This window comes from Sander vitreus, chromosome 17, assembly GCF_031162955.1.
Source record: "Sander vitreus isolate 19-12246 chromosome 17, sanVit1, whole genome shotgun sequence".
NCBI lineage: Eukaryota > Metazoa > Chordata > Actinopteri > Perciformes > Percidae > Sander > Sander vitreus.
In genome coordinates this window covers 31533970-31550655 of record NC_135871.1, presented here as the reverse complement: position 1 = coordinate 31550655, position 16686 = coordinate 31533970, and the positions used below count along the sequence as shown (strand labels likewise).

The window sequence follows — 16686 nt, the reverse complement described above, 5'->3', positions numbered from 1 at the left end:
CACTGGCAGCCTCCACACTATTACTGTAATTGCACGGCCCCGTGGAGAGGGGAGGGCTGCTTCTCGGGGCCCTCGTGCTCCAGCTTTATGTTTCCTCCGTCCGTCCAGCACACCCCAATCTCTCCGTCCATCTTAATCTTCTGACAAAAGTAGTCAAGACTGCATCTAAAATCATGGGGTTCTTGAATCGCTGCAACACATTTACTGGAAATGCAGCACTAAGAAGGCACCAGGTATTCTGCAGGATTCTAGTCATCCTGCATTCAATCTCTTCCCCCACCCTCCATCAGGGAGACCAGTCCCTCCAGGATTTCACGGCCTTTTTTTGAGACTGTTGCGGCCCAAAATGCCCGATTTCGTGGGAGCTTTTGTAAAAAGTTGCGATGTCTTTTGTCTGTTTGTTGCAATGAAGTTGCGGGAGACAGTGAAAGTTGCAAAAATGTTGTTTTTTTTGGTTTAGGAAACTTGTTTTGGGGAGAATAATAATTATTACTATTAATTAATTACTCTGGGCTGAGATTTCGTAGGAACCTTACCAGAAAGGCTCAGGATGCTGTAAATGTTGGTATAATTTCTTTTTTTCCTACATTTTTGTCACTTTTTTCAGTGTTCTTGAAAGTAGTGAACTACATCATTTATTTAACTTGTGAAGAGCGTCGTATGGAACCAGCCACGTTATTGTTTTTGACAATTTGGTTGAAGGAAACCCAAATTTCTGATATATTAGACCCGAGGAAAACAGGAGAGTTAATGATGTTTCAACCCAAAGAAGTCATCAATCCCAGTGTGCAGCTGTTTAGTTTTCAAAGACTGTAGCGTGTAGGACGATGAGAATAAAACTCACACACGGTTTGATCAATATTCCTTTAGGTAATGTAAAAAAAACGTTTTCATTTAAGATATGGACTTAAATATTACAGTCATTCTGATACTGATAATGCCTAAATTGGTGTCGGCGAGTACGCCAGTCTATGCACCCGTCCAGTACCAGAGGGGGGAGAGGGACGGAGGGAGGGGAGACAGAGGGGGGAGAGGGGGAGGGAGGAGAGACAGAGGGGGGAGAGGGACGGAGGGAGAGGAGACAGAGGGGGGAGAGGGGGGAGGGGGGGGGAGACAGAGGGGGGAGAGGGATGGAGGGAGAGGAGACAGAGGGACGGAGGGAGAGGAGACAGAGGGGGGAGAGGGAGGGAGGGAGGGGAGACAGAGGGGGAGGGAGGGGAGACAGAGGGGGGAGAGGGATGGAGGGAGAGGAGATAGAGGAGGGGGAGGGAGAGGAGGGAGAGGGGGGGGGGAGGGAGAGGAGGGAGAGGGGGAGGGAGGGGAGACAGAGGGGGGAGAGGGATGGAGGGAGGGGAGACAGAGAGGGGAGAGGGACGGAGGGAGGGGAGATAGAGGAGACAGAGGGGAGGGGAGAGGGAGGGGGGGGGAGAGGGAGGGAGGGAGAGGAGAGGAGGGGGGAGGGGGGAGGGAGAGGAGATAGAGGAGGGAGAGGGGGGAGGGAGGGGAGAGGGAGAGGAGGGGAGGGAGAGGAGATAGAGGAGGGAGAGGGAGGGAGGGAGAGGGGGAGGAGAGGGATGGAGGGAGAGGAGGGAGGGGGGGAGAGGGATGGAGGGAGATGAGAGGGAGGGGAGGGAGAGGGGAGAGGAGGGAGAGGGAGGGAGGGAGAGGGGGGGAGGGAGAGGAGATAGAGGAGGGAGAGGGGGGGAGGGAGAGGAGATAGAGGAGGGAGAGGGGGGGGTGGGAGAGGGGGAGGGAGGGGAGGCACTTCAACAGCGCGGCGCTGCACTTGAAGTGCCTCCAGCTGTGGTGCTGGTGGAGATTGCTGTCAGCCTCGTTTCACTCAGGAGAAATGTCAGAAAGACAACAACGTTAGCTTAACTTTTTCAAACACGCTGCCAGTCGGATCCCAAACAGAACGTGGAGACCACGGTGGGTTAGGGTTAATTTAACGGTCCGATGGATAATTGCTGCTTGTGAAAACGATTGTTGCAGTGTATGTATTTAGTTATTTTTACATTTCGCACCGATGCAGTGCATGTTCTGAAGTTAAAATAAACATTGCCCTGATGTCCACACAGCGTTGTTTAGGTTTTTGTAGTCAGACAAGCTACGGAGGCAGTGTTATTATTTCTTTTCTTCCATTACCTCCAACCCTTGTTTTGAGTCACCAGATTCCCCCACTCTTGTTTGTAGAGCGGTGAAAAATAATAGATTTCTTGTAACTGTGTAATAAAGTGTAATTGTTGTTATATATAATAGTATAAGAGAGTGTAAAAGACAATACTACGATGCAGAACGGTATATTAAAATAGTTCAGAGTCATGTATATCGCCATGCAGGTTTTAAAGAAGACTTTCTACAAAAGTCCAGAATCATAAATAGAAATTAGAAACATTTACAATAAAAAAGAACGTGTGAAATACATCTGGTTTAAAAATGAAAAGCTGAACAGTGTTGTGTTAATGTTCACATTCTAAAGAGCACGTTCAACGTGCAGAGATTATTATATTAATAGCAATAATAAAGATGTTAATGTGACATTTTGAGTCAGACGTGGAGACTCGACACGGAGAGAGTCGGTGGTCGATGACGCTCGTAGTTTTGTCGAGTCAAATCAGGATCTGAAAAACGCCCCTCGGAGGTTTCTGATTGGCTGTTGGCTGCAGCGCTGCTGTGTGAGTCCGTGGTAGGGATGCTGAGCAGGTCCGAGGCTCCGGCACAGATGTAGACTGTGATGTAGACAGTCTGCCGCGATAACGCTCTGGCGTTTCATCAAATGTGTCACTTCAGAGAGACTCCGAAGCACTTGAAGAATGCCTAAAAATCTGTACATCATTTGAGGTAAAAAATGTCATCATTTTGTTGATTTTTTTGTAATTGTTTGCCAACTTTTTTGCCACTTTTTTCTCTGTTTTTTTTCCTTCAAAAAAACATTCAATTGTCAGGTTTTTTTGCCGTAATTCTTCGACATTTTTGTCGCTTTTGTCGTCGTTTTTTTTATATATCCTGTTTTGTATCTAACTGTTCTCTAAGTGTCTTCATCATTCTGAAACCAGAACACAACAAATGTTGAGGATGAGTCATTTTCACTCCTGCCACCTAAAGATAAGCAGAAACTGCCTGATGTTTCTGTTTTTAAGTTACATAACATAGGTAGGGTTGCTGCAATGGAGCCCCAAAAGACCCCCCCCCACCCCGCGCGGTCCACCCCTGCAGTGGAGGTGAGCGGGTGAGGCAGCAGGGTCGTCTCTTTACGGCTGCTTTGTTCACCCAGCTGCCTGTGTGAGGCAATAAACAGAAACAAAGCCCTCCTAAAGCCTTCCACGCTTTTCTTACCTCCATCAATTGAGAGTCACAAAGGCTCGGCCAATCACAGACCGTCCTGGCCGCTGTGTGGAGGAAGGGGGAAGCGGGTCCCTCAGACCACCTGGCCACTAATTTGGAGATCAATAATGAGGTGTAATGGGATTGCTGCTCTGCATGAGTGCAGACATTATAGCTGCATTGTTTCAGCACTTCAGTGAACTCTGAGAGAGACACACACACACACACACAGAAAACACACACACACAGGAGGCATACAGTCAAGGGGGATGCCCATAGAGAGTCCATGAAAGTATCAGAACAACATAGTTCATCAGCGTTTTGATGGATTGGAAATACTTCGATATGCGGCGAGTGAATTCATATGAAGTAACATTAATCCACGAACAGATTTCTCTTGGCACAGCTACCAGAAGACTTCCAACTTTCAGACAGGTTGCTCACGTCACATCTACGTCTTCAAGCTCAGTTGGAGGCTGCTCAGTAACGCTCAGCCATCACCGGGAAAGAGACGTCACTGGTCTCCGTGGAAGTCTGTGGCGTCGCTGTGTCCATTCATGTTACTGTCTATGGTTGCACCAGCTATGTGTACGTCAAACGTAGACTAGTTTAAGTTTAAGTTGGCCTCTAATAGCGACTGTCAGTGACTTATGTATTTCAACATGTCAGTTTTCAGCTGCCTCCAACTATAAATGCATGAAATGTGTGTCAACAATTGTAAGTAAAAGAAGTAACTTAAGAGTGTAGGTTGTAACTTTATTGCATTAACAGGACCGTTACCGGACTCCAGCTCCTTTTATAAAGATTTATGTTTTTAGCCTTGTCTCATAAAGTTCTTGTACTTATTAAATCCATGTTATATAGAGACGAGAGACGAGTCCTGATTGCTAACACAGAAGCGTTGAAGATATAATCGTTGGTGCAAACGCAGCCTGACTCTCCTCTCAGCTTCACCTTATTATCATTCAGAGTTCATCTCTCACAGCTCGGAGCATGAATGAAACAGAGAGAGAGAGAGGGGGAGAGAGAGAGAGAGAGAGGGAGAGAGAGAGAGAGAGAGAGAGAGAGAGAGAGAGAGAGAGGGAGAGAGAGGGAGAGAGAGAGAGAGAGAGAGGGAGAGAGAGAGAGAGAGAGAGAGAGAGGGAGAGAGAGGTAGAGAGAGAGAGAGAGGTAGAGAGAGAGAGAGAGAGAGAGAGAGAGAGGGAGGGAGAGAGAGAGAGACAGCGAGGGAGAGGGCTGACGGGCCTCTAGCGGCGCCCTCCGCTGGCGGCTGCAGGAACAACAGATTCCCATATTCTTTACCACAGAGAGCAGTGACGTGTGCAGAGCCGTCTGATCCCTGTAAACAGAGTGTGTACACTTGTGTCTGTAATCCAGCGTGTGCCTTCATATTTAACCCAGGAGATAGAACATGTAGAAACCACAAGAGCCGAACTGGGCTTTAAAAAAATCTACAATCTGTCACTTTTAAATCCTCTTTAAAGTCAGAAAAACATGACGTCGTGTGTCTGTATTGCGGCAGCGTTCCAGCCAATAGAAATGCTCTAAATGTCCTGTGCATCGTTTTCTTTCTACACTTTTTCTTTGGTGGTTTTAGAAACTTTGTGACTAGACTGTAAACTAAATATCTGGCATTTTAAACAAGGTTTGTGTGTTTGTCACAGTTGCAAAAACGTAACTGTTCTGTTGTAGTTTCCTGAATAATGATCTAATACCTGCTGGTATACTTTATTTATTGTTACAAAACTGAGTGTTTTTGGTTAAATTGTTGTTGAAACTATGTGCCTTTTTATCATAATAAGGTTAAGAATAAGAATGAATGAATGAATGTATTGGTCGTAACCAAAGGCTAGGGTCAGAAGCTTCAGCTTATATCAGGCCCCCCTGAAAAAAAGGTATACACTTACCCAGATAACTTTTTACATACATGCATACATACAGTTTGTTTGCATGCATACACTTACCTACATACCTACATATATATATATATATATATATATATATATATATATATATATATATTAGGGCTGTCAATCGATAAAAAAATGTAATCTAATTAATTACATACTGTTAATCGCATACATAATTAACGGTGCCTGAACCGATACTTTTTAAGAAAGTAAAAAAATAAAATAAAATAAAAAGGTACTAAACAACAGTTGGTGACATTAAAGAACGGCTTGTTTATTGCTAAGGCCATATGGTCAACATTACATGTTTAATAATAATGTATAACAATAACAATAACTTATTTCACTAGTAAATAGCTGTTGAATGAGAAAAACAACCACCAGATGGGAAAAGGACATTTAACAATAACTTTGAATGCACCACGAGGCTGTAGTTTACCAGTTTCATTGAACGCACCGTCTGTGTTGTTTCTCCGACGGCAGCTGCAGATTGTTACATCCCGGTGTTGAATCCTCTACAGTAAAACACAGTCACACTTTACACCGTTTAGCGTTAGCTGTCAGCATTTAACCCTGTTTAATCCAGCTACTAGCTAGCGGTAGGCTAACGTTAGCTGCTGTCAAGTATAGTGTTAACTAGCTAGCGGTAGGCTAACGTTAGCTGCTGTCGAGTATAGTGTTAACTAGCTAGCGGTAGGCTAACGTTAGCTGCTGTCGAGTATAGTGTTAACTGGCTAGCGGTAGGCTAACGTTAGCTGCTGTCAAGTATAGTGTTAACTTGCTAGCGGTAGGCTAACGTTAGCTGCTGTCGAGTATAGTGTTAACTAGCTAGCGGTAGGCTAACGTTAGCTGCTGTCGAGTATAGTGTTAACTAGCTAGCGGTAGGCTAACGTTAGCTGCTGTCGAGTATAGTGTTAACTAGCTAGCGGTAGGCTAACGTTAGCTGCTGTCGAGTATAGTGTTAACTAGCGTCATGTGCAGCGGTGTTTGTGTTTCAGAGCAGCAGAGAGAAGAGCAGACATATCAGTGGCACCAGATTTCGGTAGCCAGGGTTGGCAGGAAGTACATGTTCCAATAATGATCCAGGCAGAACATCCTCGTCTCCCTCCTTCATTTTACAGTCCAATGGGGCTAGAACGGCTCCGGGTCAAACCTCAATATGGAATGGATTAATCTGCGTTATTTTTATTTAGTCAAACGATTAATTTTTTTTAATCGCGATTAATCACATATTTTATTTTGTATTAAAATTCTATTATTTTGCATTTCAGAACAGTTTTTAAGTCCATATTAACATTGGAAAGCAGTTCTTACCAGAGGATCTTGATTGGGAATCAAATGAATGCAAAGAAACGCCGGCTACGGCCGCTGCCCGCTACGGCCGCTGCCCGCTACGGCCGCTGCCCGCTACGGCTGTACTACTATGTTTAGCTCCGTAGGTGGTAGCTCAAGCGTGACGTGCTTCGGTGATATTTTACTTCGGCTTTACACAACGTGCATATGGTTTCGACTTGTCTACGAGCCGTCCGGGTGTTTTGGAAAATAAAAAGCTCCATTCAGGATTTCATTACTGCTGTCTTTCTCCATCATGCCTGCAGCCTGCAGCAGCAGGATGTGTTAGGAGGAAGTGGCAGCTTGATGATAAGTAACGGTGCTGCAAAGGGTCAAAATAGTAGCTGTTAGGCACGACGCAAAGCCGAGTGAAGTGTAAAATAAATTAATAAATGCCGGCATGCGATTAATGTGATTAAAAATAATTAATCACATCGCGTCGGCCCTTAATCGTATCACGATTAACGCGTTAACGCTGACAGCCCTAATATATACACATACATACATGCCTACATATACCCATAAGGGTCAGTACTTGTATACAGTACATTGCCACCATAAGGTGAACAATATCCTAAATAATGATGATAACCATAATGATAATAATGATGTTCATCATCACCACCATTATCAACATTCTCACAGAATAATACTACTCAATGTCCATACTTCTCTAGTGTCATGTTTTTTTTTAAAGACGCTATCAAAGCAGAAAATAAACACAGCAGAGACCTCCGTGTTTAACTATTTGGGTCCTATCTGGCCACCCGGCGCAGCGTAAAGCCCGACTCAAGTGTCTTTGCTAGTTTAAGACCGACGCAGTTGTCAGTTTCCCGTCCAGCGCCCACGTCGTTTAAACAGCAAATGCACCTGCGCCCATCTGTGGCCCATGCTGGTCTTACAGGGAGGTGTGTTCAGGTGCATTCTGGGCGTGCTGGTCTTACAGGGAGGTGTGTTCAGGTGCATTCTGGGCGTGCTGGTCTTACAGGGAGGTGTGTTCAGGTGCATTCTGGGCGTGCTGGTCTTACAGGGAGGTGTGTTCAGGTGCATTCTGGGCGTGCTGGTCTTACAGGGAGGTGTGTTCAGGTGCATTCTGGGCGTATTGCTATTTTGAGGCAGCGGGAAGTGATGGCACCATTGACCAACAAAAACCTGGTCTAAAGTCAATAACGCAGCATTTCATTGTTATTTTAACAGAGCATTAGTAAAATGCTCCTAGGCTCATGCACAGCACGTGCACACTATGCTTGTTACACACACAGGGACGCACAGCAGCACACACACATGCAGAAGATTACAAATACAAATATTACGGTGCCAATCCTCCATCATAACAGCAATGCTCCAAGGTCCAAACGCGCCTGGCTTTTACAGGGAATGGGAGATGATCTCTGATTGGTTGATTGCATGTTACGCCCAAAACACACCTCTGATTAATGAAGACACTAAGGTCAACCCTTTAGAAACATGCACCCGGCGCACGGACCCTTTTTTCCGCCGTCAGACTAGCAAAAGTGGATTTGGACACGCCCTAAACACACCTGCACCAGGATCTTCACGCCTTGAGCTTAGATCGTTGAAATAGGCCCCTAGTCTTTAAACGTTATCCACGCTTATTGAGAGAAAAAACACTTATTGCTGCCAGTTCATAGTTCATATCCATGTTCTCATCCTCAGAATATAGAGCAGTAGTGATGGTGTCCCGTGTTATAATGCTCCATCACATGTTTTATCTGTTTCACAGTGAAAATGTAACTTTTTTTTTTTTTTTTTTTTAGAAATTGCAAATCCAATCATTATCACAATATCTGGCAGAAAAATCCCAAATACATTGTTTTCCTCCAAATCTGTCAGCCCTAGTGAGATCATTAGATATAAACAGTAGGTATAAGGACTGACAGTGAGAAGATGGAATCCGTTGTCCAAGGTTGTGTTCGCTGCTCAACGCCGGAGAGGAGGAGGAGGAGGGGAGGGGGGGGGGCACCCCCTAAAGAGAAGGTGCTTAGGTTCAGAGAAAAGAGGAAGCAATTACGAAAATGAAAGCCCTTGCACTGCAAGAATTCTCATCTCTGCAGTTGCCATGGGAACAGGCCTGGGCCTCCGCCTCCTCCTCTCTTCGTCGAGCCGCTCTGCAGCACAGCACAATGAAACAGAGAGATTTACACAGAAGGAGAAAGGAGGAGGGAAAGAGAGAGAGAGAGAGAGAGAGAGAGAGAGAGAGAGAGAGAGAGGGGGGAGGAGAAAACTTTCTTTTTTTCTGATTTCTTTTCTGTCTGAGACGAGCAGCTGAGAGATTATTATTATCTGCGGTTCATTCACTGGTAAAGGATAGTTTCTGTATTTATTTTAGCCTCTATTTCCCATGTTTTTTGTGTCTAAGTGACTGATGGGAACAACAATCTTTGACAGTCCAGTACTAAGAGAGAAACAAGCTGCAATGTAACGTTAACGGGCAAATGTTCAGCATCTGTTAGCGTCCACTGAATGTTCTGTTGTTGCTGCTGACAGACTCAGATTATTATTCTAAGTGTCTGACAACATTATGAAAGGATCCCTACAGAGATAGACCTTTTAGTTAAAGAGTAAGATCCTTTTAGTTTAACATGAGACAGCCCCGAAATCACCATCACCAACCTACACCAGACTCCATGTAAATAATCAGGACTTTTATCATCGTAAAACACACTTCATTCGAAGTGGACAGAAACTAAATAAAACTATCAAAAGCCGTCTTGGTTCATCTTTCCACTGTTCCAACAATCACCACTCTGGTTTGGTTGAAATAAACCCTTAATTCACCCATTTACATGTGGAGATATGCTGGCTCTATACACGCTAAAAGTCCTGATTATTTACATGGAGTCTGGTGGGTTTGGTGATGGTGATTTTGGGGCTGTTTCATGTTAAACTAAAAGGATCTTCCTCTTTAACTAAAAGGTCTATCTCTGTAGGGATCCTTTCATAATGTTGTCAGACACTTAGAATAATAATCTGAGTCTGTCAGCAGCAACAACAGAACATTTAGTGACGCTGACTGATGCTGAACATTAGTCCTGTGGGGTTACATTACAGCCTGGTTCACAGCTGCTGGTTACAGCGTTCTCTCTCAATACTGGACCCACCTTCAAAGATTGTTGTCCACATTAGTCACTTATAATACTGAAGATAACCTTTAAACGGTTAATCCAAAGTGTCCCAGAGCAGAGAGACAAAAAAAAATAGAAGTAAAGTAGAAATAAAAATAAAAGAGAGAGAGGGAGAGAGAGAGAGAGAGAGAGAGAGAGAGAGAGAGAGAGAGAGAGAGAGAGAGAGAGAGAGAGAGAGAGAGAGAGAGAGAGAGAGAGAGAGAGAGAGACAGAGAGAGAGAGAGAGAGACAGAGAGACAGAGAGCAGAGACAGAGAGAGAGAGAGAGAGAGAGCAGAGAGCACACAGAGACAGAGAGAGAGAGAGAAGAGAGACAGAGAGAGAGAGAGGGAGAGCGGAGAGAGAGAGAGAGAGAGAGAGACAGAGAGAGACAGAGAGAGAGAGAGAGAGAGAGAGAGAGAGAGAGAGGCAGGAAACAGCTGGAGGCTTCAGAGGAAATACAGCAGCAGCTCTGCTCAGGTCAGAAAGCATCCATGTGAGGAAGATATGATGCAGGAGGGAGATGAGTCCAAAGTTTTGGGGGAGTTATTGAGCTCTTTCTCTTTGTGTTGTTTTGCTCTAAGCTGCTGTGACGGGAACATTCCCCGCTGGGATTAATAGTACTCGTCCTGTCATCAGTCCATCCAAAAATACAGTGGGAGAATGGAACTATACTATAATAGTAACTTGCTGATTGACTTGAATTTTCCAGTTTGGGATCAATAAAGTTCATCTATCTATCTATTAATCCATCCTCCATCCCCCCCCTCTGTCTCTCTCTCTCTCTCTCTCTCTCTCTATCTATATATCTAAGTACATGTACTCCAGTACTGTACTCCAGTCCAGATGTTGAGGTACTTGTACTTTACTTGAGTCTTTTCTTTTCATGCCACTTTCTACTTCTACTCCACTACATTCATCTGTTCCAGCTTTAGTTACTAGTTACTTTAGTTACTAGTTACTTTAGTTACTCCTCTACATTCATCTGTTCCAGCTTTAGTTACTAGTTACTTTAGTTACTAGTTACTTTAGTTACTCCGCTACATTCATCTGTTCCAGCTTTAGTTACTAGTTACTTTAGTTACTAGTTACTTTAGTTACTCCGCTACATTCATCTGTTCCAGCTTTAGTTACTAGTTACTTTAGTTACTAGTTACTTTAGTTACTCCACTACATTCATCTGTTCCAGCTTTAGTTACTAGTTACTTTAGTTACTCCACTACATTCATCTGTTACAGCTTTAGTTACTAGTTACTTTAGTTACTCCGCTACATTCATCTGTTCCAGCTTTAGTTACTAGTTACTTTAGTTACTAGTTACTTTACACATTCAGATTACTGACCACAGAACACATGTAGTTTATAAATCTGATGTTTTATTCTAAAGTAAACTAGCCAACAATATAACGACTACAAGTCAGCTGACATGATGAGGATCTGAATACTTGTTCCAGCACTGCGGAAAAAAACCACTCAGAACAATCTTATTCATTTCAGTTTCCCCTCTGATTAGCATTTGTGTCACCTTCTCTGCTGTTGTTTGTCCTCTACGCTCTGCCGTAGTTTATGTGGCGGTCAGCCGTTAACGTCTACGCCGCTCTGACCTTGAGTGAAGCTGCAGATGATGTCAGCTGATCTGCAGCGTGTTGTAAAACACACACAGCTTTGTCAGCTGCAACACAAAGCGCCTTCAAGACTTCATTCATATCATATTCATTCAAATCTTTTGATTTGTCATTTGCTTGTGTCATGCGTCACATTATAATCATCCATTTTTAGTCATCAGAAATGACAAACGAGGCATTTGAGGACGTCATCTTGGGCTTTTTGGGAAACACTGATCCACATTTTCCACCATTATCTGACATTTCAGAGACCAGACAACTAATCCATTCATCCAGAAAATACTCCACACATTAATCAATGATAAAAATAATCATTAGTTTCAGCCCTATTGTTAAAAAAAACGGCCTCCCTAAGTAGTACTTCTGGGACCCGAACACCGAAGTCTTGTGTTAGTTTCAGACCTTCCTCCACAGCGCTGCGGAGGAAGGTCTGTCTAGTCCACACAGCATTCCTGGATGGGAGGAAAACGTGCTCTGGTTTATTGGCATTTCTTTAAACCAATCACAATCATTGTGGGCGGGGCTAAGCTCCAGACGGAGCCATGGTGCCTCTGCTAAATAGTCTCAGGAAGGAGCTGGTGAGGGGGCAGCAAGCAGGTTGGCTGATGCAGAGCGGAGTGGGGGGGTTGGGGTATAGGGTTTTACCATGTCCTGGATGTATGCTGGGGCTGATCCGTTCGTGGCCCTGTATGCAAGTACTAGTGTACTGTATGAGAGTACTAGTGTACTGTAGGAGAGTACTAGTGTCTGGAAGCGGACGCGGGCAGCAACTGGTAACCAGTGAAGAGAGCGGAGGAGCGGTGTAGTGTGAGAGAACTTGGGGAGGTTTAGTAGAGCTGGGCAATATATCAATATTATATAGATAATGTGATATGAGAATATTTTGGATATCTTAATATCGTAATATGGCATAAGTGTCTTTTCCTGGTTTTAAAGGCTGCGTTACAGTAAAGTGATGTCATTTTCTGAACTCACTAGACTGTTGTAGCTGTTCTATTATTTACCTTTACCCACTTAGTCATTATATCCACATTACTGATGATAATTTATCAAAAATGTCATTGTGTAAATATTTTGTGAAAGCACCAACAGTCAACACTACAATATCGTATCGCGGTATCGATATCAGGGGTATTTGGTCAAAAATATCGTGATATTTGATTTTCTCCATATCGCCCAGCTCTAGGTTGAAGACAGGTTGAGCTGCTGCGTTGTGAATGAGCTGTGTCTAAATGCATGTAATGTTATTTTAATACCAAACAACAAGGTGAAGGGGAAAGAAAAGGCAGGAGAATGTTCTCGGACTTATCAGAGGTTTAAACTCTGTCAAACACTCGGGGTTTATTTCAGATTCCCTGAGGATGAAGTAGTAGTGTCACACAGTTTCATCAGCTGACTGTGATTTAAAGCTGAGGGTGGAGATCCTCATTACAGCCGGCCGTTCGCACGAATTAACGTCTCAGAGGAAAGCCCTCTGCACTGTAAAGCCATCTTAAAAAGACTGATATTAAAGCCTCTGGATTTAAAGAACTATAACCAAGAAAAGACACGTCTCTGTTGTGTTTTGGCGAGGTGAGGCAGCTTTATTCACGTAGCAGATTCCAGCAACAAGGCAACTCATAAGATGTGGCCTATATCAGATTCCAGTGTTATAATAATTGTATATCAGAGGCACGCCTCTGGAGCAACTAGGGGTTAAGTGTCTTGCTCAGGCACACATTGGTTGATGTATCACAGTGGGAATCAAACCCAGATCTCCCACACCAAAGGTATGTGTCATATCCACTGCTCCATCACCATGGCGGGTTCAAACTGACCCGCATGCGCAAAAGACCAAACAATGACATCAGACGCAGCACACTGCTGCCCTAAAGTTAGGGAGGTTATGGAGGAAGGAAGCATTTTGGCTTTTATTTAAAAATGGTTGTGTAATGGCAGCCGTAACATTAACGATGAGGTATACACTAATGAGGTCTAACCCCTCCCTCTCCCTCCAGTGACTTGCTCCATCACTGTTCTCCATTCTGTAGGGTTAGTCAGGTTTTTAATGTTACCGTCTGTGTCTCGGGCTGACTCCCACCGGAGCATTATTGTGACAAATGTCGATGTAGATTGACGTAAAAGGCTTGGTTGTTCACACTGCGGCCGCATTGAAAACAGTCAGACCTGGGTCTGATTCAGGACCACATATGGAAGGGGTCTAAATCTGATTTGAGAAAATCAGATCTGGGCAAGATTTGAGTGTTCACACTACTTCTGAAGTCTGATCTGGTCAATGGACCCCAGAAAAATCAGATTTGGGCCACTTTTGCCTGCAGTCTGAACGTAGCCATTGACATTGAGTAGTCATGATAATATGGATAGAGAAGATAGTACAGTTATGTAGTTGCAGCCCTGGTGCATGTTTTCTGTAATGACCTGTTTGTATGAATAAAAAGTCTGAGGATTTATTTCTGTGTTGCGTTTGTGTGCGTTTCAGATGCTGGGAACTCTCACTGCTGTGCCCATCAAGGTGCCTCAAGTCAGCTCCCTGCACCGGCTGGCAGGACAAGCAGCCACTGTGCTACCTCAGGTACCTTCATCACACTCCGGGGAACTAAACTCTCTGGGTTGTTTGCTTTTCTTTAAACCAATCACAGTTGTCGTGGGCGGCGCTGAGCTCCAGACGCAGCTGGCTCTGCTAAATAGTCTCAGGAAGGAACTGGTTTTAGGAACATTTCCACCCCGCAAAAGAAAACTCCTCATCCAATATTAACTGAAGTTAACTGTTGACACAATACAGTAACGTGAGATATTTAAATCAGCTGATACATGGTTAAACCTCATTATCTCTTACCAGTGTATGTACACACACACACACACACAGAGACAGACAGACACACACAAACACACACACAGACACAGACACACACACACACAGACACACACACACACACACACAGACACACACACACACACACACACACACACACACACACACACACACACACACACACACACACACACACACACACACACACACACACACACACACACACACACACACACACACACACACACACACACACATATACACACACAGAAACACATACAGACAGACAGACACACACACACACACACACACACACACACACACACACACACACACAGTGTGTACTTGGTCCACAACAATCCCACCAATCAGTCCCAGTTAGAGAGGAAATCACCTCAACATATTCTTTATAAATCTTTATAATCATTCCCTGAAAGAACCGAGCAGACCGGCCTTGTTGTACTTACAGTAAGTAAAAGTTAATCAAAGTAATAGTACTTTTACTTAAGTAGAATATGTTTGTACTCTTTCCACCTCTGACCCTCACAAAGTTGAACTAATTAAGTCACTCAGTGTAAAAAATGTCTTAAATATAATATTCAAAATATAAGGCCTTAAAAGCATAGGCATAATTTATAGGGGGGGTTCCAAAACTGCGCTTTTCCCAAAGTTTTTGTTCCTTTTTTTAATGTTTCTAAGATCATTTTAGGCCTTTGTGACAGTACAGCTTAGACATGAAAGGGGAGAGAGAGGGGGGGATGACATGCAGCAAAGGGCTGCAGGTTGGAGTCGAACCCGCGGCCTCTGCATTGAGGACTGAGCTTTTTCGACCATTTTTGGGATGTTTTTGTCTCTTTTTTTAAATACATGCATACATGTCCCAGGACCTCCATAGATCGTTAAAGATCTCACCCCCTTTGCTTAAAAGTCTTACATTTCTTTAGAAAGTCTTGAGTTTTGTTCACAAAGGTCTAACATTTGTATTGTCCTTTCATAAGATTATATAACTTGTATATAACTCCTTACGTTAAAGATAATCAAAGTAATAGTATTATAAGTACAATCTTTTTGTGGCGAGGTTGTGTTTGTGGCTGCAGTGTTGTCAGACGCCCAGCAGGTGTCGGCACAAACACACATCAGCCTCCGAGTCAGACATGATGGGATGTGTGTCAGACAGATATGACTCTCCGTCCTCTGATTGGACAACAGGAAGCATCAGCAGCCCGCTCACGTCTGGCTGACACACATCAGCGACCACGAGTGTGGTGTGTTTTCCTGGCTTTGTGGAAGACTTAGGTGTGCGTGTTTGGCGAGGGCTTTAGGCGTCCTTCCTTTTTCAATAAAAAGAAATACATGTTGTGTCTCTTTGTAGGGTTTTGCTCAGGTGATGGGACATTTTTTGGCAGTTTACACATTATTTGTATCAGTGTTTCATTTGCCTGATAACCGATAACGTTAGTTAATTAAAAAGTGTTGTACTTTGGCTGCGCTACAGCTCTGTGTCTGTCCCTCTGCTCCGGCTTCACTCTCCACTGAGTCTTGTAACGTTCCAAAATCTACATTTTGACTTAAAATTGTCACTGTAAATGCATACCAAATATTCCAAATATTAGTTTCATTATCTACTGATAATCTGTATCAGCCTTAAAAACAGTATCGGTCGATCACGTGTCCCTTTGTGGTAGTTTTGAGTCTCTTTTTGGTCATTTTGGTTTCCTTTGGTGTTGTTTTGGGTCTGTGTGGTCATTTGGCGTCTCTTTGTATTCGGTTTGTGTCTCTTAGTGGTAGTTTTGCGTCTCTTTTTTTACATCATTTTGGACCGTTATTACCACCATATGTGTTCCAAAACGTTGGAAAAGCTAGAGCAGATCCGACTACAAACATTAGATCTGAGAGATGTGTTTTCGTGACATTCATTCAGCTCAGGTGCTGCTAACTAAATCTTATAATGGCGGGAAAAACCTGATATGATATACAGCGTGGTGTTATACTTCTTCCACCACTGCTCAACTTAAACTTATTGTAGTGTGTGGCCGGGTTGGTTCAGTGGGTAGAGCAGGCGCACATACAGTATCTCACAAAAGTGAGTACACCCCTCACATTTTAGTAAATATATCATTATATCTTTTAATGGGACAACACTGAAGAAATTACACTTTGCTCCAATGTAAAGTATGAAGTGTACAGCTTGTATAAGAGTGTAAATGTGCTGTCCCCTCAAAATAACTCAACACACAGCCATTAATGTCTAAACCCTGGCAACTAAAGTCAGTACACCCCTATGTTAGATTCCCATAGAGGCAGGCAGATTAGTATTTCTAAAGGCCAGTTATTTCATGAATCCAGGATACTATGATCCTGATAAAGATCCCTTGGCCCCCCCATCATCACATACCCTTCACCATACCCCCTACATCATCACATACCCTTCACCATACCCCCACATCATCACATACCCTTCACCATACCCCCACATCATCACATACCCTTCACCATACCCCCCCATCATCACATACCCTTCACCATACCCCCCCATCATCACATACCCTTCACCATACCC

General features: G+C 43.7%; 1 protein-coding gene across 1 annotated transcript in view; it reads left to right on the top strand.

Moving 5' to 3' along the window:
* Positions 1 to 16686, top strand: part of phf21b (PHD finger protein 21B) — a 114688-nt gene that overhangs the window by 85712 nt on the left and 12290 nt on the right. The window contains exon 5 of the mRNA XM_078273468.1: positions 13794 to 13886. Coding sequence (XP_078129594.1) covers positions 13794 to 13886 — 93 coding nt within the window. The remainder of the gene's footprint in view (positions 1 to 13793; positions 13887 to 16686) is intronic.